The sequence below is a fragment of the Ursus arctos genome, unplaced genomic scaffold, assembly GCF_023065955.2.
Source record: "Ursus arctos isolate Adak ecotype North America unplaced genomic scaffold, UrsArc2.0 scaffold_1, whole genome shotgun sequence".
NCBI classification, from domain to species: Eukaryota; Metazoa; Chordata; class Mammalia; order Carnivora; family Ursidae; genus Ursus; species Ursus arctos.
In genome coordinates this window covers 7,310,039-7,336,925 of record NW_026622763.1, presented here as the reverse complement: position 1 = coordinate 7,336,925, position 26,887 = coordinate 7,310,039, and the positions used below count along the sequence as shown (strand labels likewise).

At 37.7% G+C, this 26,887-nt stretch overlaps 1 protein-coding gene across 1 annotated transcript in view; it reads left to right on the top strand.

Moving 5' to 3' along the window:
• The window catches only part of CNTNAP5 (contactin associated protein family member 5), a 780,199-nt gene that overhangs the window by 599,311 nt on the left and 154,001 nt on the right, over nt 1-26,887 (top strand). Inside the window, exon 14 of the mRNA XM_044388305.3 lies at nt 23,810-23,966. Within this exon, the coding sequence (XP_044244240.1) occupies nt 23,810-23,966 (157 nt within the window). The remainder of the gene's footprint in view (nt 1-23,809; nt 23,967-26,887) is intronic.

Here is a 26,887-nt window from a genome sequence, read left to right as displayed (position 1 = left end):
AATATTCATCTCTTGGGAAATCATTCAGCCCTAAAATAGGGCTGGTCTGGCAAAACTTCTGTGGTATTCAGTGAAGTGTTCCTTTGCCTAATTTATTCCTGTTACTCATAATCACCCCCTGCGTAAATACCCTGGGTGCTTATCCTCTTCAACGTGATTCTATATATCTAGATGATCATCCCCCACACTTTATTTTCATTTGGCCAAGCTCCCACTATATGATTATTTTAATCAAGAGCACCATTTCCTTTAACCATGATAGCAAATGATGCCATTTCCAGAGTAGGGTGGAAATAAAAATGGTTAGAATCCAATTTGATTTGCTGTGTGATGGTGATTCAAAGGGGATGGAGGAGAGGAGTGTGTGCTCTGCTTGCCACAGTGAAGTTCAGAGGCTGCATGCTGCCAGATTGGCATAATTTTTACCTCTGAAAGGTTTTTATTTAGAATAGAATTGTGGAATTTGTATTATTGAAACATTTAGGGAGTACTTGAGTAGTGTTGAATATTGTATGTTAACATGTAGAATAAAAGCTCCTGCCCAGAGACTCTCAATAATTGGTTTAAATAGATGATAGCACAGACAATTATAAAATAAACCATTGTCTTGACACAGTGTCCCCCAAACCATGGTGTGCATAAGAATCATCTGGGGGGGGCGCCTGGGTAGCGCAGTCGTTAAAGCGTCTGCCTTCGGCTCAGGGCGTGATCCCGGCGTTCCGGGATCGAGTCCCACATCGGGCTCCTCTGCTGGGAGCCTGCTTCTTCCTCTCTCACTCGCTTGCTGTGTTCCCTCTCTCGCTGGCTGTCTCTCTGTCACATAAATAAATAAAATCTTTAAAAAAAAAAAAAAAGAATCATCTGGGGAACTGCTGAAATGCTGATTTCTAGGCCTTATCCCTAGAAATTCTAATTCAGTTAATGCAACGGAAGGGCCTGGAACCTGGAGTTTAAATAATTGGAGGACACCTTGCATGATTCTATTGCAGCTCAGATATAGATTCCAACCTTCACAGAATATTGGGAGATCTGATATTAACAATGTAAGTCATGGGGCGCCTGGGTGGCGCAGTCGTTAAGCGTCTGCCTTCGGCTCAGGGCGTGATTCCAGCGTTCCAGGATCGAGCCCCACGTCAGGCTCCTCCACTAGGAGCCTGCTTCTTCCTCTCCCACTCCCCCTGCTTGTGTTCCCTCTCTCGCTGGCTATCTCTCTCTGTCTAATAAATAAATAAATAAATCTTAAAAAAAAAAAACAAAACGTAAGTCATGCTGGTTTAAGTTGACTGTGAAATGTAGGGGAATAAGGATGGAATTTTCATAGATCACTCTTACCTTCAAGACGTATTTGATTTGTTCCTCTTGAAATTCATGTCTGTTTGACTGCTGGATACAAATACAAATATGTTCATACAGGGTTTTACAGAAGTAAGTATGGATGGATTGTTCCATAGTAAACGTCAGACACTCCTTATGGCTGGGGATACACAAAGTTCCAAATTGCTTTCCCACTCTCAAAGACGGACTTGAAGTGTGAATGCAGTTTATCCACATGGACGTGACGGCACTAGTCATGTGGTGACATTGCCGTCTGTCCAGAGCAGTTCTTTCAAATCTTTATACCGAATACATTAAAAGATTAACACATGCAAAGAGGAAACAGTTTGCTTGATCTCACCTAAATGCCCAAATTTCCAGTCCCACCTCATTCTAACTAAATGTGATTGAACATGAAACCTTTAAATCAGAAACGTAAAAAAAAAAAAAATAGAAAGACAAATGATTATTATTTATTAAGCTTCCCCCTGCCCCAACTGCCTTGTGCCTGAGAAAGAGATCCTACTTGGGTTTGGTAATAAGGAAAGATAACTTTTTCTAGTTTCACTTTATAAGCCCACCCTTCCATCTAAAGTTTATTTTTTTATTTTTTAAAATATTTTACTTATTTATTTGACAGAGAGAGAGGGAAGAGCACACAAGCAGGCAGAGCGGCAGGGAGAGGGAGAAGCAGGCTTCCCATGGGCAGAGAGCCCAACATGGGGTTCGATCCCAGGACTCTGGGATCATGACCTGAGCCAAAGGCAGTTGCTTAACCTACTGAGCCACTCAAGTGCCCGCCATCCTTCCATCGAGAAGAAAAAATGTAAATATCAGTCCAAAAAACTCTTCATTTTTCAGAAGTTAACATTAGTGAACTTCCCTGACCTTTGTTTTTCCTGTGTGTGTGTTTTTGTGTTCTTTTTTTTTGCATTTTCCAACAATGCTATAATGTGTCAGGGTATAAACTATGGAATGGAAAAAAGAAAAGAGCCCAAACTGTCCATTTATTGAAACACAAACAAACAAAAACCCAACTATTGCCTGCTGTTGCTGAGACAGTGTTGGTGATTATGTGTGCTGAACATAATCCCTTTGGATGTGATGAACTTTCATATTTTGTTTCCTTTGGCACCAAATATGTACATTTGCTAGATGCTGGAAACATTATGGAAGTCGTATGAGGTTAGCGACTTTAAGGAGTGGCAGGACTCATTAAAGGGCAAGCCAGTAACTTTATTGAACAAAGTGTGTTAGTGTGACTCAAGACAGAGCCCTGCCATGGTAAGAGAATAAGTGGATTCTGACAAGGCCCAGTTCTTCTTCTACCTTGGTTAAATTGTTTAACCTCTCCGAATCTCACTCTCTACAGCTATCAAATGGGTCTAAAAAACTCCCTTTATAGAATATTAAAATGATGCATCTAAATCACCTCTTATAATTACTAGTAAGTAATACATGTGTAAGAAATATTTAATTCCTCATTGTCTCCTGTGAAGTGCATGCACCTTAGGGGATACAAAGATTTTTAATACTGTGCTTGACATAAATGTTTTACAAAATAATGAAATAAATTTCCTGTCTTCGAGAGACTATAATCTAAAAGTAAATATGAGGTACAGCCATAAAGAATGGCCTGACCAAGTAGGAAGCTTATTATAGGATTGGAAATGGAGGGGATATCATTTGCACTGATATCCGGTTATTTAAAGGGATTTTTAAATGACATTTAGTATTAATTTCCTTTCTGAATTGCAATTTCACAATAGAAATTTGGAAAATTTCTTGCATGAGGTGATTTTCAATGGCTGCATAATAATTCCTTATGTGATTGTGTGGCAATTTATTTAATCATTCCTCTATTGAACGGATTTAGATTATATCCCAATTTTTTAAAATTCTGAATAATACTACTATGAACATTTTTAGCAAGAAATATTTTAAAAGATCTTTAGAAGTAGAGTTGTAAGACTAAAAAAAAAAAAAAAAGATTGCCAGTGTTCCTCTAGAAAGTTTGTCTAATGTTTCGGACAGCAAACAGCTAAGATTTTCATATGAAAAAAATGAGGTTGGTCCTTGAAGCCCAAGTCTCAGTGGTCAGAATTTTAGTGGAGGACTGTTTGCAGTTTTCTTTTCCTGGAACATGATTTCTTTGGGGAAAGTCCTAGAGAAAGAGGAGACTGGTGAATTCTTAGGTGTGTGAGATTCTCCCAGAGATTCTCCCATGGTCTTTCCTGAATTCAGGATTATGAGTAGCCCAGCCAATGGGAATGAGATGGGAGTGAGGACCTTAGCTCAAAGACAGTTTTGAATTATTTGTGCATCCAGTGCTGTCTATGTCCCCTATGTATCTGGGTTCTCATGTTGACCCCACATGTGGAGACCAGTCCCCAAGGCTGGGCTTCCATTCTTTCATCTGTAAAGAGAGAGTGTGGGCTGCCTGGATGTCTTGTGTTGACTAATTTATTGGTTGTTTTCAGAGTTTGTATCTGAAGAATTTTAACTGCTAAATATTGTCACTAAAGCTGTTGAAAAACCCAGTGGTTTCCTCCTTTGAATATTTTCTGAAAACATGTGTTCCCATTTCCCCCGTCGAAGCTGAATTCAGTCACATCTGGTTGTTTCTCCCAATCCCTGTTCCGTGCTGATGAGTTTAGAGTGTACAACTGATGAAACCAGAAATAACTTAGCAGATGATGGTATTTCAGGAAACAACTTTTTTTTCAATCCCCAATTTTTAAATGACTCAGAAAATGAAAAATTTTTAAATTATTTCAAATTTTCAGGTGACTCTACTACTTTTAGAACTAGTTGTTTTGTGTTTTTTAAAGATTTTATTTATTTATCTGAGAGAGAGAGATCACAAGCTGGGGGCAGGGGTAGAGGGAGAAGAGGGCTCCCCATGAGCAGGGAGCTTAATGAGGGACTCAATCCCAGGACCCTGGGATCACAACCTGAGCCGAAGGCAGACATTTAACCAACTGAACTACCCTGACACCCTGGAACTAGTTTTAGTAGAAACTGGATCATAGGACATGGAGAGAGAAAAGGTAAAGCCAGAAATTTCATTGTCCCTGAACAAGCCTTGCTGGGAGCCTTACAGGAACAAGACACAACTATATTCAGAAATTCAAATGTAAAGTTTAAACCAATTTGGTATAACAAAATATTCATTGTATGTTTCCCCCAAAAGAAAAAATATATCATTTTGTACCTATGTCTCTTTAGGTATAAAAATAAAATGCTTAATTTCTTTGAAGGCTAATGAGAAATTTACAGTTTACTAGATCATATTGAGAATATAATTTTTGAACCCTTATTATTTTTTTCCTCTATGATATATTTTAAGGTGGTAAATGTTTTCTTTAGTATCAACCTAAATAATACTGTTTCACAGACTGTAGAACATTTGTCTGTCTAGCTCCCATCTTTTTGCAACACTCACATGCTGACTAGGGTGTGAAGCTGGCAAATCCTGTTAAACACATAGAAGAAGAGCGTATGTTCCAATACTCACCTTTGCCTCTGCCCAGCTCCCTCTCCATACCAGGTGGTAGACAGATGTCAGTACTCAGAATTGACAGACAGATTTCCACTTTGTTTATCTGTAAGAGTCAAAGGAAGTGTGCTGGAAACAGACAAACCAAACAAAGGAAAAAGCAGAAATCCCAGAAGATACCAAAGTTAGTAGCTTTTAAAAACAAACTGGAGGGATGCCTGGGTGGCTCAGTCTGTTAAGTGTCTGCCTTCAACTCAGGTCATAATCCCGGGGTCCTGGGATGGAGTCCTGCACTGGACTCCTTGCTTAGTGGGGAAACTGTTTCTCCCTTTGCCTGCAGCTCCCTCTGCTTGCGCTCTCTCTCTCTGACAAATTAATAAATAAAATATTAAAAAAAAACAACTGAAAAACTAAATTTGTCTTGCCCTATTTCCTTTCATGAATACCACTATCTCCCTTAATACTTAAGGGACATTAGACTTACCTTCAATGTGTTAGGAATTTTAAAATTCAAAACTCTCTGAAATCAGGTGGAAGTCCCAAATGGTACTGATTTCATTTGCTAGGACTGTTATGATGAAATACCACAGATTGGGTGGTATTGAAAAACAGAAATCTATTCTCTTACAGTTCTTAAAACTAGAAGCCCAAGATTAAGGTATAGGCAGGGTTGGTTTCTTATTCTGAGGCCTCGCCTCTTGACTTGCAGATGTCCACCTTCTTGCTGTGTCCTCACATGGTCTTTCCACTATGCATGTGCATCCACTTGTGTCTTTTCCAAAGAAGAGACTTTGTAAGGGCACCAGTCATATTAGGTTAGTGCCTCACACTAACAGCCTCATTTTAACTTAACCACCTCTTTAAAAACGTTTAGGTACTTGGAGGTGGCACTTCAACATGTGAGTTGGTGTGTGGTGGAGAACATTGCAGCCCATAACAGGTATAAAGAACTAAAAATAATTACACATCATTAATCAGTTACCAGTCTTTTCTGAGAGCCTCAGAAATCACCTCAAATTACCCAGATAGTAATGTGTGTGAGCATATAGGTAAAGGGTCCAACTTCCCCCATCCTTCCCTTCCCCATCTTGAGAACAGAGTGTGAATGGTGGCTTCTTTTTCTCATCTGTTCTCTGAAGCAGTTGAGCCTGATTCAAAGAAGCATCATGTATCACAGACCCTTGTCAGCGAGTCTGTTCTCTAAGTGTCTTCTATCAATCACTTGCACAGAGCCCAGCTCAGAAAAGTAGTATTGGGAGAGGAGAGGATCATAGGAAGGCCATGTACTCAATCTGTTCCTTAATTTCACTCATTAGATCAAGCCTGTAATTTGAAGGCTAATCCTTAACTGTAATACACTGCCTTATCAACAAGTCCCTTTGCTTTTTCCCTTTTCCCAAAGGACCTCCAAGAAGTTCCTCCAAGCAAAATTCAGTGTGTGCTTTTTGTGGTAGGGATGCTATTGAGGACATTTTTCCAGTAGGTTTCTTTGTGCCCTCCTATAGAGGAGCTCATATAAAAACTTACTTTCCAAACTCAGTGTTCAAAAAAAAAAAAAGCCCTTTACCTCTCTTGAGAATTGGTAAGCTTTCTTCTTTTTGTGAGTAAGAAATGTGTAACTGATGGTATCTTTCTTGTCTCTTTTACTGACAAAAATGGAATTTTACCAAATAATTTGTTTCTAGAATTTCATTTTCTCTTCTTACTAGGACAACCTTAATCTATATTTTATCGTGCATGTATTGGTCGTTTTCTTTTTGAAAGCCACCTGAAATCAAAGAATTGAATAGAGACAAAAAATATCGTTCTTTTTCTCAAAGAACATAAAATATCTTTTAAAATACAGAAAGTTTTACAAATACATTTTTTTAAAAATAAAAGTGATAAATCAGTGGTAGCTATCTATAGCTGGAGTTGATCAAAGAAAGCTTCATGGAAGAGGTAACGTTTGTAGTAAAAATAAGGCATGCAGGGGGTCACCTGAGTGGCTCAGTTGGCTAAGCATCTGCCTTCAGCTCAGGTCGTGATCTCAGGATCCTGGGATCAAGCCCAGAGTCCAGAGTTGGGCTCCCTGCCCAAGGGGAGTCTGTTTCCCCCTCTCCCTCTGCCCCTTCCCCAACCAATGAGCCATCTCTCTCTCAAATAAATAAATATGTTTGTAAAAAAATTTTTAAAAAGTAAGGTAAAGGGATATTGGCTTAAAATCTTTAAGACCATTCTAAGTCTTTTTTGAATCTTCTGAATGATCTTTTTTTGGAAATCTGGTAACTCCACAAAAAGAGAGCAGACTGGTCTTTGTAACCCAATATTTAAACCAAACTGAATGGTAATTCATAATTTAACTTATAAACTAAGATATTTTCTGTTGTTCTCTGTTGAATTCCAAATAGAAAGGCATTCTTAGACTGCTGGATAGGACTTTTCACCTGTTTGGGTTAAAGAGGGATCGTTTCAGGCTCCTGGACATAATCGGCAAGGCTCTCCAATGAAACCACAGTCCAGAAACTACCAGACATGGACTATAGGGACCTCACTTGCCAAGTCACCTAGCATCACTTCTGCCCTGCTTTCTTGGTTGAAGCTCACAAGTCCACATGGGGATTTAAAGGAAGAGGAGTCTCAGAATTTGCAGACCCTCCTTTGAAATCACCATATGTATACCCATTTCTTATCTGAAAACACTTGTCTTCAAATATTTTTATAAAATACTTGTGTTGAAGGTCTAATTTAAGCTAGACAGTGAGAAAACTGTTCAAATCCTGATGAATTTTCTGGATTGTTTTCTGTTGTAGACATTATTTTTTTATCCTTGTTATATCTACAACAAACAAACAAATACTAAGCAATTTTCCTAACTAAATAAAAAAGAGCATTAATTGCAGATGGAATGAGTCATGGGAAGCTAGACTATATATGTAAATATAATTGAAAGCAAGTTTCTTTTTACACTTTTAATATCTCTGAAATTAAAATAAATCTTATAATCAATGTTGTATTTTAGTTGAACTGGTAGTAGTTTTTCTTTCTCAGTGGTACATGAAATCATGGCACAACTTATTATCTATGGCAACTAACCTTTGATGAAATGTGATAGCTGTTTTCCACAATTCCAGAATAACCAAAGAAACTTAGCATACAATAATACCCTTCATTTTGAGAGATTTTTCTATATAACCAGGATAAGTCCTAGATCCTAGATCTTGCTTGAATTGCACTGTCCTAGAAACCTGTTAACCCTCAGAGGTATTTTTCCCCTTTGTTAATGTGCTCATTTTTCTAATTTGATTCTAGACTTCTAAGAGCAGCCAACAATGCATTAGCTGTCTCTGTCAACTGAAAGGCCCCTTAATTGACTTGTTCCTATTGACTGAGATCCTAGAAGGCAGTCTCTGTTAATGGTGTATCCTGATGGAGACAAGGACTGGGTTTGCCAGCATTGGGGGCTGAGTGCTAGATGTAGTGTATCATGTTATATTCTCTTCACTTAGCTTTTCCTTATGATAGCAACAAAATGACTTCTTGGAAAATGAAGCCCTGCATCATGTTATTTGATAAAATATATACCTGCTTGTGAGCAATATAGCTACAAATTTCTCGATAATGACACTGTCTCAAATCTTAGGTAAATTATTCATCTTTTGGGAAATGGTATTGAAGTTATCATGAAAAGTGTACTGCTATACTTTTCAAATAGGATTGTGTTTTGTGTTGTGCACTAGATGTTGTGTGTGTGCACACAGACATGTATCTACAAATATATATATATATATATATATGTCTATATATATATATATATATATATATAGTCATTTAATGAATTATTGAGAGTCTAATATACACTGGGTGTCTAATGATTACTAATCATCCCTGCCCTTAGGTAGATTACTGACAACTTCTGCAACCTCATTTCTTCCTCTGTACCTTTTGTGATACAGAAACATAGCAACTAGTATATTGTAAGTCCCGAGTGATCACTAGCCAATGTTCTCACTTTTTTATTTAGAAAATTACTTTGTATCAGCATAGTTAATCAGTTTTTCAACTGGTCATTTTATCTAATTTTTTCAAATATAGAGTACTCTTTTAAATGGCCTATTCCTGCTCAGAAACCAAAATTACCACTTTCATGTATTTTCTGTTTGTAGAATATCTTTCAGAATAATTAAATGACCTTTGTGGTCTATCATGGAACAGAAAATCCTTGAAGGCAGGAAACTCATAGCCTTGTTTTATTTTTTGTTATGTACCCTGCAAATAACCATAAATAGGAGAGTGGTTAATAAATATTATTCAGATTTGGGGATGTGAAATAGGAGATACAGGCATGAAATCCTATTTTTATTACTATCATTATGCTGATGATCTTCTGGCCACTTCTCTCTGGTCTGCGTAATTGCAGAGCTCTTCATATTTTATTCATTAGAAGAGCTGCTCTGTGTCCATTCTTCTTATGTTGCTGCCTTCCACTGTTTCCAGCACTGCCTGGTGGGCGTGATCTGTGGGCCCCATCAACTTTCTGTCTGTGCCTTGTTCAGGTCTCCAATGAATATTAGACTTACAGCCATCAGCTATGTTTTAAGTACAGAAATGAATGAAGGTGGGATTTTTATTTGTTCATTAGCACTATGAAAAGCAAACTCTCCTTCATGCTCTCTTTCATGAATTTGCTCATCTATTATAATTTGAAGGGAAATTTGATTCTTGTAGGGATTTACATAAAGGGTTCTAGCTAGCTTTCTTTTTTTTTTATTGCCTTGTCTTTCTTTTTTTTTTAAATCATAATCAGGTAATGTCTATTAAACATCAGTGGTAGAATATTATAGAATTGTGAACAATTGTTGTATTTGTGATTGCGTTTATGTATTTAAGAAAGAAGAAATTAAGAATTATTTTTGGTAGTAGTTCAATAAAGGGATGAGGGAGAGAAGGACCAAAAGTAATAATGATTCTGGAGGGCAGGATATAAGTGAGAGGAGGAAGGGAGAGAAGATGAAATGAGAAAGAGAAAGAGAAGGGAAGGAGGGGGGAAGGGAGAGACACAGAGTTGGAGGGAGAAGGAAGAAGAGAGAAAGAATGAAAAAGAACAGGAGGCTCAGAGAAGAGGAAAGAATAAATTAAACTGACCACTCAGGCAAGAAAGGGCATGGGTGTGTGGGGGTGTTTCTAATGTTCTGTAATTTATCGTTGGATCTGTAGTAGTTGACCAAAGGACAGGAAATATTGATTGCCTTACATAAACATCCTCACCCTCTGTTACATGGTTTTCAATAAAAAAAAAAAAAAAGCCCCACAAAATATGCCATCAGGAAAAGGAATTTACTATATGGATGGAAACACTCATGCTATAAGCCACAGAGGGGTTAGTTACAGTCTTGATAAATGGTAACAATCACTTAGAGGTGATCTATTAACATGAGTGATCACAATGGCATTTTGATTAGCAATGCAACATTTACTCCTTTCCCACATCAACACACAATTACTGGTTTATCGAGTACCTTATTTAATACAAGACTAGGAGCTGTTTGGGGAATATGTATGTGTGAATACCTCTGTGTTTATATTTTATACACATTCATGTAGGACAATGAGTAATAAATAATTTTTGGACTCTGTGAGGAAGTATTGGAAAATACTGATGGAACAGTTGTGTCCACCAAACAACTCAGGAAAGAATGCAGGGTTGGGAATCTAGGCTTTTTAGGCATTTGTGATAAGTAATAGATGAAATATCTGTGGAGAAATACAAAGAAAACTACTCTGTATCTCCAAGGGTGAGGCCCCCCGAAAGATTGTGTGTGGAAGAAATACTGGTAAAAACAGCCAAATGGACGAATGAATGGATGTACTAATGAGTAGACAGATGGAGTAACAGAATGGATAGATGAGTACTTTCATCATCTTCCCATCGAAACAAATTAAAAGTGAACATGGGAGAGCCATTTGACCCAGGACAGGGAAGGTAGTAACTTTTTGTTCTGTTTTGTTTTGGTTTTTGAGTCAGGTTAGAAGAAAACTAAGAGAAGGTGAACTGGTCCTCCCTAATCTTTCCAAAGTATGGAACAGATTTTGCTAAATAAAATGAACTGAAATGGAATGGGGGTGGGAGCTAGAGAAGGATGGATAACTGTGGGAGACACTTCTCTGGTGAATTTTCTAGGGAATTCATGGAGTTAGCAGCATCAAATGTACATTAACTGGATTTATATTAAACCAAAAGAAAAGAAATTAGTTAATATCTATTTCAGTGACCTTTTCTCAGTTACATGTTAAACTTAATTTCTAGTATGTACTTTATTCATCTCCTTCTATCATTATTTATTTCTTTAGCTGGAAATAATAAAACTTAATGTCTGTGCTTTGGAAGTGGAATTAAATCTAAAACTAAGGAGCGCATTAGTACTTAGTAATCTATAGTGTCATTCAACAAGAATTCAAAAATAAAGGAGGGTGGTATCTGAACCTTTTGAATGTGGTTCAAACCATCTAGCCAATGATTCTAAAACTCCTGTGTGTAAAATTTCAGTGCCATTGTTTGTTGAGTCTGATAGAAATGGAGAGTCTTGGACTCCATTCCCTGGGAAAATACAGAGAACCCTTGTTCTAACGAGCACACCAAGTCATTCTTATTAAAGTCAGAACAAAACTACAATTTGAGAAATACTGATCTATGATTTCTAGAGAGAAATTCCAATTGGTTCCTGTTTACATGATGACCCTGTCACTCCTCAGGTAGCTGACGAGCAGTTATAGAGGTTCAGGCAAACTGGCTCTCTGAGAAACAATGGTAATTAATACCATTTATTTTTTTCAGGTATTGTTTGGGAAGACAATACATTTTGGATTGTTCCCAAGAGAGTTGGGGATACAAACTCAATAAAAAGCCCTCCAGTTTTACCAATAAAATACTTACATGATGTATACTCATAATTTTGACTCAAGACAAATTGCTATGAAGACCTATGATACCCTTTCATTTCTATCTGTTATAGGACTGGGTTTCATTTGATATAGTAAAAATAGTATTGGAATTCAGAGCCTTAAGATCTAAATTCACAACTTCCTAACCATGTGATCTTGGGAAAATTACTAATCTTTTATTACCTTCGATTTATTTGTGAAATGAGAATAAAAATCTTCACAAAACTGCAGTGGGCATTGAATGAAATAAGTTATAAACCTTGTTTTGAAGATTAATGTACAGAAATCCAATTTTATTTCACTGGTTGGAAAACAAAAATGGCAGATATATTTGAAATAAGAATGACACCAGAGTTTTCCCCTGGAACCATGCTTTCCGCTAAATAATAGGCTGTTTTTTCTTCTTGACTCCACATGTTGCTTAAAATTCTACTTCAAATTTATTTCATCCCAAGTTGCATTAAAGATAATGTTCACCTTTTTCTCCCCCTCATCTACTACATTGTGAGGTCCCTAACGGCAGGGCTCATATCTTTTTTGTGGTTTGTATTCCATCCAGACAAGTGTGTTGTCCACTGTAGGTGTTTTATGCCATTTTGTTAAACTCATAAATGAACTGGTGTGTCAACACCGTTGTGAATGGTGATCTCATTCTATGCCACATTTATAGTAAGCACTTACTCAAAGGCTTGATAGACTCTATCACTAAAACGACAAAAATACTTGATGTCTGCAATGATGGCACAGAATGCCAAATATGAATATACCTATAGAAAGACTAAATGCACTCTAATGCTGTATGAATTTCTGTAACAATATATTTTTGTAAAATTATTTTTAATATAATCTGTGCAAAACCTTTCTGAGCTAATGTTTCTTTTTCTTGGAATTTAGTCATTTGTTTATTCAGCAAATATATATTTGGTTCTTGGTCCAAATCAGGCACATTCTACATTCTGGGGATATAGTCATAGAAGGAGACTTAAAAGCCCCTGCTTTAATTCAAATGAGGGTTGACATATGAGGAACATGTTAAACAAACAAATAAAGCAAACAGAAGTATAGTTTCAGGAAGTGGTAAGTACTCCTAAGAAAATAATTGAGTGATTTTGGAGTACTTTAAGGTCAGTGGGGAAGAGGTGAGATTTAATTTTAGGATCCAGTGATACAATACAAATAGCCACTGTAAAAATTCATGAGAAGACAGATTTGGGCAGGGAAGAGCAAACATAAAAAGCACATGTGAGGTTGGTGCAGTTGGAACAGGCTGGAGCGCCGAACAAAATCAGGCTGAGAAGTCTGTGGGAACCAGGCATGCGTAGTTTTAGGGGCCATGGCTAGGAGTTTGGATTTTTTTCTTGTAGTGGGATAATACGGAAGGATTTTAATCGGAGAGGTCAATCATCTAACATACACTTTAAAAATCCTCATTTTCTGTTATTAGAATAACTTTTAGGGGATGGAACAATAGTGGAGGCAGGGATTTTACTTTTGAGTCTGTTGCAGTTACCTGCAAGAGGTCTCTGTGGCTTTGGCCAGGAGCTATCATTTGCTGAGTGACTTTGGACGAGTAATGTCTCCTCTGGCTAATGCCTTTGTTTCCTCATCTGTAAAATGGGATAGAAGAATTTACCTCATAGGGTTATTGTGGAGATTGAATAAACTAGGATATAAAAAGTGCATAGAACTGCCTGAAATATTTCAAATGCTCAATAAACACGGGATGTTTTAAATTAGGACTACTAGTATTAAATTGGCACATTAGCTTTAGTCCCCAGATTTTTGCAATTCTCTATTTCTATGACCATGTGCAGACATTAGGCATTTTACTTTTCTAATTCTGTTTCTTATCCATTATTTTATTTTATTTTTTTACTATATTAATCAGTATAGGTTAAGCTATGCTATGGTAATAAATACACCCCATCCCAAGTCTCTGGGCTTCACACAATGACGGTTTCTTTCTTCTCACATTACAGTTGATATGGAGAGGGAAATCTTGCACCATCCTTCTCACCCAACATCTGAAACTACTACTTTCAAGTTTATCCTACCAGAGAAATGGTGTGTTCAACCAAAGATCTTATTTTATTAGCAGTTCCCACACATTTATCATAGCTGGTCATTTTCCCCTGCAAGGGTCCTATCTCCATGTTTTTGGCACATTTAGAAGTAAAAAGGTCTGTGAGTCTTTGTTGAAGGTAAGTGTTCCAAACATGAGCATGCAGTGGTGGGCCTTAGGGACCCAGAACCACGAGCTCAGGTTTGCCCTCAGTTACCATGTGACTTGGAACAAGTCATTGAACCTTGCAAGGCCTCTTCATTATAGCTCTTAAGATAAAATATACTGCCTAATGCAAGGTATTATTATATTCTCTCACAAAATATAAACAGTGTAAATAGAAATATTTAAGTTATTCATTTTGTCTATCTCTTTGCCTAACCAGGAAGAATCCCTGTGGCCCATTCTAGAGAGGTTTATATAGTCCTGTTTTAAATAACTCCATCAAAGTGATTTTTGTCATTTGTTTTGAGAGGGCAGTATCATTAATCTTTTCTGCCCCCTCCCTTTTGTGCTCGCTTCAATTAAGTAGGCAGGGAAAAGAGACCATTGAACAACATTATAAAAATGTTAATTCCTAATGTCACTGAGTAGCTCTTAATCACACTATTAGACATATGTTCTGATTTAATGATCCTGACCAGCAAACAGTAAGACCAAGATTGACTTTGATGAATGTCTACCATTATTTTCTGATATGGATGAGGTTGTTTTTCTTTCTAACTAAATGTTTCCTCAGAAATGATATTCTACTTAGAAAGATTGTATAAAATGCTTTGTTTGGTGGCCAGAATCTTCTTTCCTAAACCAGTGTTTTGATGATTTGTATTTTGATCATACAAGGAAACATTTTGGTGCAATCACCTGTAATTATTTGCCCTTTCAACTTGGGTGGCATCTTTTTCTCCCTCTTATTTCTCAAGCCCACATGCTCAGTTATAGTCAGTGAAATAGCTTATCTTTAGTATGTGAAGGAATCTTATTATTTCAGAAAGTTGCTTCCTAAGGATGCTGTAGTGAATTTTCAGTCTCCTTTTGTGTCTCATACCTGCACACACTCTTCCCAGTGGCACCATCCCCCCCAATGCCAAGCCTCTAGTCAAATGTCACGATTTCCATGGTATTAAACCATTTCCATGAAACCTTTCTCAGGACTCCTAGATAAAATTTATAGTCTCTTATTCTGGGCTTCCCTAGCCTTTTATTAACTGCTCTATTTTGGCCCTAATGTCATTCTGACTTTCATTTCTCTCAGCTGTGTACACGTCCTTCTTCTCCTAAATGTTATGAGCTCCTCTGGGGCAGTGATAGTCTGTTAAAATTATATCACTGGGCTACACAGCATGACTTTCATATAGCATAGAATTAAGAAATAATTGAATGGAATTATACACACACACACACATACACACACACTAATTTATACCATTATATTTAATTACATTGTTTCATAAATCATAGATATATGTGATATGTATGTATATATATATGTATATGTGTATATGTATGTATATATATATATATATATATATATATTTAAGTCTTATGTTATTCTATTAGTGGAACCTGTGGCAGGTGACAGTCTAGTGATCAGACATTGGAATGATTCCTCCAAAATCCTATGCACAATTTCTAACCAAATGCATGGGTGGGAGGCATTGAGCCTAGAAAAGATGAACCAGGACTATTACCATTGGAGAAAACTGTTATCTGAAATGCAGGAAGATCTAAGCACCATATTTGAAGGGGACAAAGATAGGTGGGACAGTCAAGGTTCCACTGGCAGTAATTAGCACTGAGTGAGGACAGGCTCAGAGTGAACTTAGACTGGGTTCAAGTAAGGAGTATGTGGGAAAGGAAGAAAGGCAACTGCAGAAGGCGACTAGGAAAGACTCCCAGAGCAGCCCCTGGAAGTGCCTGCTGCAACTGCTTACATATATGGGCCGGAAGATAGATAATTAGTTGGGCCAAAACAGAATTGATGTTTCTCTTTATTTTCCTCATCCTATATTTCTCTTTCTTTATGTTTCTAACCAAATTGCAAATCCTTTGAAAGCAGAGCCATCAACCTTTCTATTTATTTCCTTATAATCCCTACAGAATATCTTTATGTGGTTGATATCTATTATATTTTCAGTTATTGTCACACTAGTGTCATCCACTCAGGTGCAGAAGCTCAGTGGCACACAGCATTCAGTACTTATTCTCAGCTCCCATGTCTGTGCATCAGATGTGACAACTGTGCTTCATGTGACTCATCCTGAGCCCAAGTTGGACAGGTTGTGACTCCCTGTGACATGTTCTCCTGGTTGTGTCAGAGAAGATCCCCAGGGGAAAGTGGAACCATACATAACTCTTAAGGTCTAGACTCTTAATGGACACACTGCCATTTGTGTCCACATTCAATGGGCCAAAGTATGTAGCAAGAGCAAGTCTAACATCAAGGGGACAGTGATGTTTACTACTCCCATGAAGCCATTATAACATATATTTACTGATCAGTGTAGACATTTTTGAAGCTGTAAAAGAAATGAGCTCTAAAATCTTTTTGTTGCACATTGAGTTTACCGGAATTTAAGGCTATGAGCATACTACTTGTAAACTTAGAAATAAAATGAGGAAAAACAATAAAAACAATGACAACAGCTCAACATGGTAGCACGGTCTCTGTATATTTACAGAACTTTCCAGCTTCATGCTGGGTTTGTTTGGAATTATGTTTGGACTGTGCATAGTAGTGGCAACAGCCAAATTCTCTTGGCTGTGGCTGTAATTATCACTGAAAAGCTATTGTGCTTATTGTTTCCTCAGTTATCGAGACTTTAATTTAAACAATTGCAAGATTAGGGAGGGATCTCCAATTTGAATTCTGTTCAACAACTCAGTGATTAAGCCATAAAAGTGTGCAGCTAACCTGCATCATGATCTGTTTTAAATTTCTGACATCAGGAAAATCATAACTTGAATTAAACATGTACAGGTTGGGTTTCTGCTTAGGTGTTCTATAAGACTTATTTTGATTTTTCTCTGCTTGAAATCTGTCTCTGTGTATAGCATATAAATGTCTCGCTGGAGGAAGCCTGTGTTTATGCACTGTTTCTCAAAACTCATAGTTTAACCTTCTATAATGCTTTAAGTTCAAATATAATACTTTTCTGATGCTGTTCATATAGGAATTAATATAGGCATAATTTCTGAGGTCAAAAGTGAGGATAAGGACTGCTCCTCATCTGCATTCTCTTGTATCTCTCTGCTTGTCTTTCAATCTCTCTGTCCCTATCTCTCTCTCTCTCTCTCTCTCTCTCTCTCACACACACACACACACACACACACACACACACACACTGCCTCTCTGAACTCAAATTCCTTTTATAAAACATTCTACCATATGCAGTTCATTTCCATCTTCCTTTGGCTCAGTTGTGAAAATTATTTTCCAAGTTTATGTTGCAATACCTTCTTGAGGATAATTAGAATAATAGGAACTTAGGGTTTGTTAATCTAAATGGGATGTAAGGTACACACAGAAATTTCTACATGAGCCCAAGGATAGAGAAAAGCTTTAGAGTCTTGGACTTCATCCCTGCCCTGATTAAGAAAGAGTCTCCTCATGTTGAAATGACCTGAGGGGAGTTTTGTGGTAAGGAGTTATTATGGACAAACCTAAGTCTACATATCCTGAGTGGTCCACTATGTCGAGGGAGTTACATGGTGGTCTGCACAATTTTCTATTTTAACTTATTTGTCAAATACCCTAGCCACATTAAAATTTGGGGAACAATTCAGGTTCTAAGAAATGGGTGTAAAAAAAAAAAAGAAAAGAAGAAGAAAGAAAGAAAACTGAGAAACTCAGAATGTTACAGAGCTTTTGAAAGGAAGTCCAGCTACAGAGCAAAAACTGCCTCTTAGTTTGTGTGCTGTCTTTAGCAAAACCAAGCATACTCATGGCTGTCTTCTAGAAATTCCTGTTGGGGAAGTCCTGGGAAGATCTTAAATTCTGCTGTGGGATTATTAGTGTGTATGAATGTGTAATAGTTAGATATATTTATGAATGTGTTGTCTATATTTTAGTGATTTTAAGAGATTATCCATCACTTGCAATTTTCTTTTCTTTTCTTTTTTTTATTATGATATGTTAGTCACCATACAGTAGTACATCATTAGCTTTTGATGTAGTGTTCCATGACTCATTGTTTGCATATAACACCTAGTGCTCTATGCAATACATGCCCTCCTTAATACCCAACACTAGACTAGCCCATCCCCCCACCCCTCCCCTCTAAAACCCTCAGTTGGTTTCCCAGAGTCCATAGTCTGTCATGGTTTGCCTCCCCCTCTGTTCTCCCCCCCTTCATTTTCCCCTTCCTTTTCTTAATGATCTCCCTGCTATTTCTTATGTTCCACAAATAAGTGAAGCCATATGATAATTGTCTTTCTCTGCTTGACTTATTTCACTTAACATAATCTCCTCCAATTCCATCCATGTTGATGCAAATGTTGGGTAATCATCCTTTCTGATGGCTGAGTAATATTCCACCGTGTATATGAACCATATCTTCTTTATCCATTTGTCTGTTGAAGGGCATCTTAGCTCCTTCCACAGATTGACTATTGTGGACATTGCTGCTATGAACATTGGGGTGCATATGGCCCTTCTTTTCATTACATCTGTATCTTCGGGGTAAATACCCAGTAATGCAATTGCTGGGTCATAGGGTAGCTCTATTTTTAACTTTTTGAGGAACCTCCACACTGCTTTCCAAATTGGCTGTACCAACTTGCATTCCCACCAACAGTGTAAGAGAGGCCCCAATTTTCTTAGTTATCACTTAAATCCACCCATATGTATTTTGTTGAAAGGCCCTAAGTTTTTGTTGCATTTTGTTTCTTTTTTGTTTTGTCTTTTTTTTTGTTTTTTTTTTTTTTTTTTTGGCCCTAAGTTTTTTAACCATGTATCATTTCCCCACTTGCCAGAGCACAGTGGCATAACATAGGGATTGAACCCATAGACTCTTGGGCAAGAATGCTTAGGTTCAAGTCCTGACTCTGAACTTCTAATTGTATGGCCCCAAGAGAGTCACTTAAACCTTCTCTGACTTAGTCCCTTTATGGGTGAAGTGAAGTATAATACCTACCTCCTAGGACAGCAGTGATGATTAAATGGGTTAATATATGTAGAGCACATTAGAATACTGCCTGTAACCTAGCACGTCCTCAGTGATGTTTCCTATTGTCATTTTTATAAGCCTCATGACAAATGATTGATCTTGGTCTGGTGATACTCTATTTGGTACTAACAAAAAGCACCTTCTATGCTTACTTACTGCCACACACTGATATCATTCACTCTAAGCCATAAACTTTCTTAGGAGGGTTTTTTGTTAGATATATATATATAATATATTATATATATATATATATATATATATATTATATATATATATAATGAATTTTCCCAGACCTTGTTGTGTACATGAGGTTACATAACAACAATAATCCCAAATACATAGAAGTAATGGAAATGAATGCAATTTCTTAGTGATTTTTTCTAAATCCTGCATGCAGAAGACCTCACCACCTCTCTGAGGCCTCCGAATCTATTGCGGAGTTCCTGGTGGTGCCATACTCCAGGGGGACCCAGTCATCCCACATTCTTCTCCTAGGTTTTCTTGTGGAAATCCACTGTAAGAGGGGCTGTACATGAAACACTGCTTCTTTGACAAGAGTCTGACCCCTAAAATCCTGTAGCACAAAGCAGTGTGTGGACTTTCCTTTCTGGGGTACATAAACTCTGTCCCTCTCAGTTTAGAGTTCTGATCCAGTAAGTGATACTACGTGTGTGTTTAGCTCCAGGAGAGCCATTTGTCTCTGTGTGTGTGTGTGTGTGTGTGTGTGTGAGAGAGAGAGAGAGAGAGAGAGAGAGAGAGAGAGAGAATGAGAGCACAAGCTGGGGGAGAGGCAGGAAGAGGGAGAAGGCGGCTCCTTGCCAAGCAAGGAGCCCAATGTGGGACTCAATCCTAGGACCCTGGGATCATGACCTGACCTGAAGGCAGACACTTAACCGACTGAGCCACCCAGGCATCCTACCATTTGTCTTATTCATACCTGCCCCATATCTTTTGAGTAGCAGTTCTGTGTTAGTGAAAATTCACATTGTGAGTCCTGCCTCTGCCGCAAGTCAGAATTCACATCCCTGTCTCCTTTCCAACTGGGATGCAAGCATGTCAGCTCTGCTTCCCTAACCAGACCCCTGTGTACAGCTCTGACTTTAGGTGAGCGCTGAGACGCAGGCTCTGCATAGAGCTTCTATTAAGAGAGTTAGGATGAGGGGCCACAGAAACTTCTCTCTTTGGAGGGATGGGGCCTATTGACCTGAGATCCTTAGAAAGGAGTGGTTGTGGTGCTGGCAGCGTAACATCTTCGTCTGGGAAGGTCTCCAACATTTGACTTTCAAGGGCAGTGAGCCAGGCAGAGTTCCCTCCGTAGGCCAGTGAGCAACATGATGTGCCCATTAGCCAAAACCCCATTTCTTCCTTGGTCATGGTTCTGTGGCAGCCTGATATCTTCTTAACAAATACTCTTTGGCTTGGAGCTATCACAGTGGATTCTTAGCTTGTAGCCAAGAACCTGATTAATATATGTTCTATTTTGCCTGTTTCCTGCTACTTTTTTTTTTTTCAATTGAAACTTCCAATTAGAGTTTCCTCCGAATTTTGAAAATTATAGTTTGAAAACCTGGTGATAGATTTTAGGAAATTCCTTTATTTTACATTGATCCTACATTTCCTGATCCTTTACATTGAACGTTTCCTTTGTTTGCTGTGTTATCCTCCAGATGGCCAGTCATGTGTCACTTGTTCCTGATCTGAACTGTTGCTCAGTGTTTATTTATTTATTTATTTTTATCACTTTCTATCTGGACCACTCTAAAATTGCAGCCCACCCTTCTTTGCAGCTTACCTTACCTTGGTCTATAGTATTGTTTACATACGTCTTATTCTTTTCTAAATACCAAATTATTATCGGGGTGCCTGGGTGCCTCAGTCAGTTATGTGTCCAATTCTTGATTTCGGCTCAGGTCATGATCACAGGGTTGTGGGATCAAACCCCATGTCAGACTCCACACTGGGAATGGAGCCTGCTTAAGATTTTCTCTCTTCCTCTCTCTCTGCTCCTTTCTATCTCCCTCTCTCTTTCTCATTCCCTTTCTCTCTTGAATAAACAAATAAATAAATAGGAAATTATTTTATTATGATTACTATCTGTTTCCTATAATTACAAAGTAAACTTTGGGAGCATGTTTTCTTTGCTTTGTTGGTTTGGTTTGTCTTAAACTGATTTATCCCAAGTACCTAGATTAGTTCCTGGGATATTATAGACCTTCAGTAAATATTTGTTGAATGAATGCATATTGAGATATGTCTATATATTTATAATATGCTTTGCTCCTTCACTTTTTTAAACACCTGGTCTGAAGAAAATAAATCCAATTTCTCCAGTGGTTGAAATGTGCACCTAAGGTGTAGATTGCCTTCCTGACTATATCATTAGAGTCATGAATCAGGGCAAGTCCCATCCTTTCCGATCTTCAGTTTCCTTGTTTGTTTTGCTCCAAAGGAAAACAAACACAAAGGTGGGATATCTGAGAGGAAAATTTAGCAATGATTCTTCTGCTTTCAAATATCTGGGGGGTGGGGGTATATATTTTCCCCCCTTTTTTCCTTCCTTTCTTTTACTCATTGACATGCATTCAGTGAACACAATTTAAAGCCTTTATACTAATTTCCAGACATGAGGAGGGGACCCCAAGCCTCAGTTCTACAAGCACTGATGGATTTGAAACAAAACAAAGCCTTGGGCTGCTGTGAAACTTCTAGGGACCTAAGATACCAAGTGAGAATTGGTGAAACTCCTAGAAAGCAACATAGACACCAGAAGCTGTGCACAAATTGGTTGTTCATAAATCATACCATTAGTAATGATGCTATTAATATGATTACAACCTTGGTTTAGCTCATGAACAAAAATAATCCATGATAATATTGAATATTACTATGTAATCTGGATTCAAGATTATGGGGGGGAGAGTCCTGAGCACTGCCAGAAGGAGGGAGAGGTGGGGAGATTTCTTCCCCTTTTTTGGACTCAGGGCCAACGTTGGTAAACATATTCACATATACAATGTTTTACTTTTGTGTTCCCTGGATTCACACACTGGGAAAATCGACCTAAGCTTACTCTACTCCCAAAAGTAGTGCTCTATGCCCTAAATAAACCCACCAGCTCCCTAGGCCACTTGAGTGTGGCTTATCTAAGCTAGACTCTAGAAATAAAGCAATTCATTTGAACTATTGTTCCATGATTTATAGCTGTTTGGAACTAGAGAAAATGGATTTATACTGTTGAGAATTAGTATTTAAAAAGAAGAGTCTGGTTAACAGACCTTGATAATTGGAACTCTAGCTTAAAAGATAATAAGGGGGCTTGGAATATTTTAGGCAGAATCAGGTGTGTTATTTTGGGGAGAGTATGGTCCTTCAGGCTGTCCTCCCTCTAACTCAGTAACTCTAAGATACTTTTGCTTTTCACAGTATCTTCCTGTTCTTTTCCTCATGACCTACTGATTCTTGGAGGCTCCAGATTGTCATTTCTCTTCCTACTTGCCTCAGTGACTTTCATAAGGATATCAGAACTGAGAGCAATCTGGAGAAAGTTGTTGCTGTCTGTGCATATACAAATAATTTGTAAATTATGTGTTTGTATATCAGGAGTTGTATGCACAATTAAATCTTGACTTGGAAAAATTCCAACCTGGTAACATCATCAGACAAGTATTATTCTACTTTAAAATGGTACATCATTTAAAAATGGCCCCTAATAAGCATTTCTTTCATTTTTTAAAATAATCACATGTTAAGTGCCTGTTGTATGCCAAACAGAAACAAAACAGCAATTTCCAAAGGGACCTGGACATAACTCCATGCAGCTTGATGATGTATAATACCTCCATCTCTGCCTACAACCCGTTGCTTGGATGCACTATCATCTTCCCAGTAATAACTTTAATCTACTGAAATATTCCCAATCATAAAAGACAACTTCAATGGATTTTACTATACTAAGCTTTTAACAAAAACAAGCAAACAAACAAGCAAACAAAAAGGAAGAAAGAAATTCACAAAGACAAGACTCCAAAGCAGTTTTCTGTCAACTAGATAAACCAGAAATCAGAGTTTATATACCAACTTTGTATGGGTTAAATATGAACTTTGGAAGGAATTATTTGGTCCAAGCAGTATTGATCTTGAACAGGCTTTATTTTTTTCCTTCAAATCTTTGAATTTGAAATATACGACCTCTCTTTAAACAAATTAGAAGCTATGGCAATTCAGGGTACCAACACTTTTTCTTCACCTTAGTATCCACCTGTCCTCAGAGTCTATCAGAAACTGAGAACAATGTCAGGCCAATCTTGGCCCTCATGCTGTTGTTTTTCCTTTGGTAGTTTTACAATGAAATTAATTTCTGTATCTGTTTCTTAAAAATTTTTGGTCTGCAATACCTGTCTGATTTGAGTTTGTGACTCTGCCTCTGACATTGTGATTGATCTACATACTACTATGTGAATACTTTTCATGAAAGTGTTGTTTATGTCTGTATCTGTATATGTCTATAGATATGGGTATAGATATAGGTATAGATATGTATATGGATTTTATATATATATATATATATAGAGAGAGAGAGAGAGAGAGATTTGTATATATGTATAGATATATATATAGATAGATCCATATACAGGGTGAGAGAGAGAAAGAAAGGAAGGAGGAAAGAAAGGAAGAAAGAAAGAGGAAATGAGAGAGGGAGGATATATACAGATATGTGTATTATATATACATGTTACATGTATAGAGATATACATATATATATATATATATGTAAATATATATTTATTCTTCAAGACAATTTCATGTAAGCTTCTGACACCCTCTGCAAATTATCTTGTTTTTCAGATGGAACACCATTTACCTGGTGGATTGGGCGGTCCAATGAAAGGCACCCTTACTGGGGAGGTGCCCCGCCTGGGGTTCAGCAGTGTGAATGTGGCCTGGATGAGAGTTGCCTGGACATTCGACACTTCTGCAATTGTGATGCTGACAAAGATGAATGGTAATGGGGATCATGATCTTTCTGCAGTTGTGGGGGAAGCACATTAATTGATGCATAAAATTTCCCCCCAGAGAAAAAGACATGGGTGAGAAATTCAATGAACTAGGTCTCCCTAATGATTGTGATTGTTTTTAACTTTGAAAATTGCCAGTTCTATTACTTTTAGGGCTATCGCTGAGGTTTGTAGCATTAAACATGTTGTCACATCATCACCTCCCAGTCTGAACATTCCATTTTGTACAACAGAATGAAATGTAATACTAAGCTTTGTGACTTAGTCGGTGTTTCTATAATGTGTGGACTATAGGTTCTGGAAGAGAGTGTGGGAGATAGGGATGGGCAATTATACAGACCGTATCTTCATTCTCCCATTGTCCCACTGATGTTTCAGTCACCAGACTACCTTATCATAGAATAAAAATATAGCAAAGAAAATTTATATTTATTGAGCATCTACTTAATCTTCACACACACACACACACACAAAACTTATTAATTCCTTATAATTTTCCCACATTTGCATCTTAAGATTGAGGAATACAGTTTACAAGAAGTTAAATAATTTTCCCAAGGTTATACACATGTATTAAGTGACAGGTCCAGAACTTGAACTCAGTTATGGCAGGTACCAGGGTCATTCTTGCTCTCCCACACAATGTTGTTTTTGTAAGATAAAGCTTAGTTTTTGGTTCTTATATCCATAACATCTACTTTGCCTTTGTCCTCCAGGTGAACTGCCTGTTTTTCACTGTATTATGAAAGTATGCACAGAACATTTCCAAACCTGCTTTTGTTTTCACTAAATTTAAGGCATTCTTTAGTTTTGGCTTTGTAATTTTGCTTGCTTCATGAAATTCTGCTCAGATATAATTAAAAATTCCTATGTCAAGCTGCTCTCAACCCACTTGAATTTTCTTTTAAGTACTTTTTCTTCACTGTTCAAATTGATAACAGCAGGGACTGTTTTGAATGAAATTTAAGGTACAGTCAAACTCTCAGTTCAAAAGGGAAAAGAGCAAATGCTTGCCTTCACTGGGTTCTACTAAATGGGCCACCTCATCAGAATGCTGTAGGGCTGCTTGGGCCCCAAGACAAGTTACCTGGCTGCCTTCTTCTAACCTTAAAATCTTCATGTGGGTAAATTCAGACAAAGTTGACTGGAGGTAGTTTGGACTTCTCCATTCTTTGGGCCCCCACTTTACCCTGCAGTGCCTTCTCTCATAACATCATGGAGGAGTGCAATCAAATATAATAATTTTGAATAGTGAGTATGTGTCTTTTAATATTGTATCCCTCAAGATCTACTCCTTGTACAGTAGAAACTCAGTGGTAGTTCCCTGAATAGAATAATTTAGAAGAATTTTGAGGAGAAGGGGTGACCACAAAATGGCTCCTACAAGCTTGAAAGATATGTATGGAGAAGTTATATGGTTTTGTTGCCAGGAAAACATTCAAAATGATCTGCAACCAGTAGCTTAGATTCACTCATTTTTGTGTGATTCATTAATTCCTCTTCTCTATGCTTGATATCAGAAATTTACAGATGTATAGAACTGAATGGAAACACCTTTATTTCATTATGTATATTCAGGGAAGTTGATATGGGGCAGTAGAATATAAAGGGAAGGGGAAGTATTTCTTCTAATTACCTTCACTCCCTTTTGGCTGAATTCTTGATTTTAGCTCATTTTATTTATTTATTTGTTTGTTTACTTGTTTGTTTATTAGCTTGTTTTTATTTCTTGTGGTGTGGCCCTTTCCATACTGAACACTGCCTCGGTGCCTTTCTTTCCTAGGGAACAACCAGCCAGGGCTGGGCTATCAGGGGCAGTGGGGGAGAATGACATCACATTACTTACAAGTGGAAAATAGGCCACCATGTTGAGCTTCCACACTGTCTTCTGTGGTACTTTCCACTGACCATCTCTTTTACTCAGATTCTAGTCTCTTCCTCTATTGACCCACTCACTAGCTCACTAAGCTCTGAACCTTTTATTTATTGACTTGACTTCATCACCTAGGCTGTACTCAGAGGAGTGTTTCAAAATGTCCTTTTTGTCGACTCTGGTGCTATCATACCTCTATCAACATAGAGGTTATTGCATATTTCATAACCCTTTCTAGTTCCTTTACAGTCAGGGAAAAAGTTGCATTATCTGCCACTTTCTGTGGCAAGTGAGCTCTATTAGGGTAGCAACATTTAGTTTTAGATATAAATTTTGTTCAACAACCCACGTAACAAGGATCAAGAGAAATGATCTGAACTTCCTTTTGTAAAGATGCCTACTTCACTGTGACTAGAATAACATGTTGAGCATCTCAGGGCAAAATTCAGGTGTGATCAGGGAGTTCCTTCTGTCATTCTTAGGAAGGAGCAGAGGCTGAGATTCCTGACTTAACTCTTCTGAATTGCACTCATTTGTCGCAGGACAGTCACAGGCTATTATACATGTATCTGGAAAATACTTTGTTATAGAAGCAACTGTACTTACTATTCCATCTGCTATTTACTCATGTATCACCTGTTTACTGCATGCCTGGTCTTTGCCAGTCAAGCAGTCTACTGTGCAGAGAAAGTCAAGGGCATTATAGTCTCTGCCCTTGAGGAACTCCCAGAACAGTGAGAAAGAAAGAGCTAGTTAGTTAGCCATAAATGTACTGTGTGATGAATTTGGTAATAAAGATAAATAAATAAATAAATATGCCGAGAGCTATGGTGGATATGGGCTGGGATAAGTGGCAGTCAGGTTTTGAAGGACCAGAAAAAGTTAGCTAAAATTAGTGTCGTACAGGTAGGTGGAACCTCCATATGCTCAGACAGGGAAATGTGAAATAATATAGAAATCACTACTTCCCCATGACAATATGGTGTGATTATTGCCCCATCTTCATGTGGGGAATTTACAGGAGAGGAAGGCAGG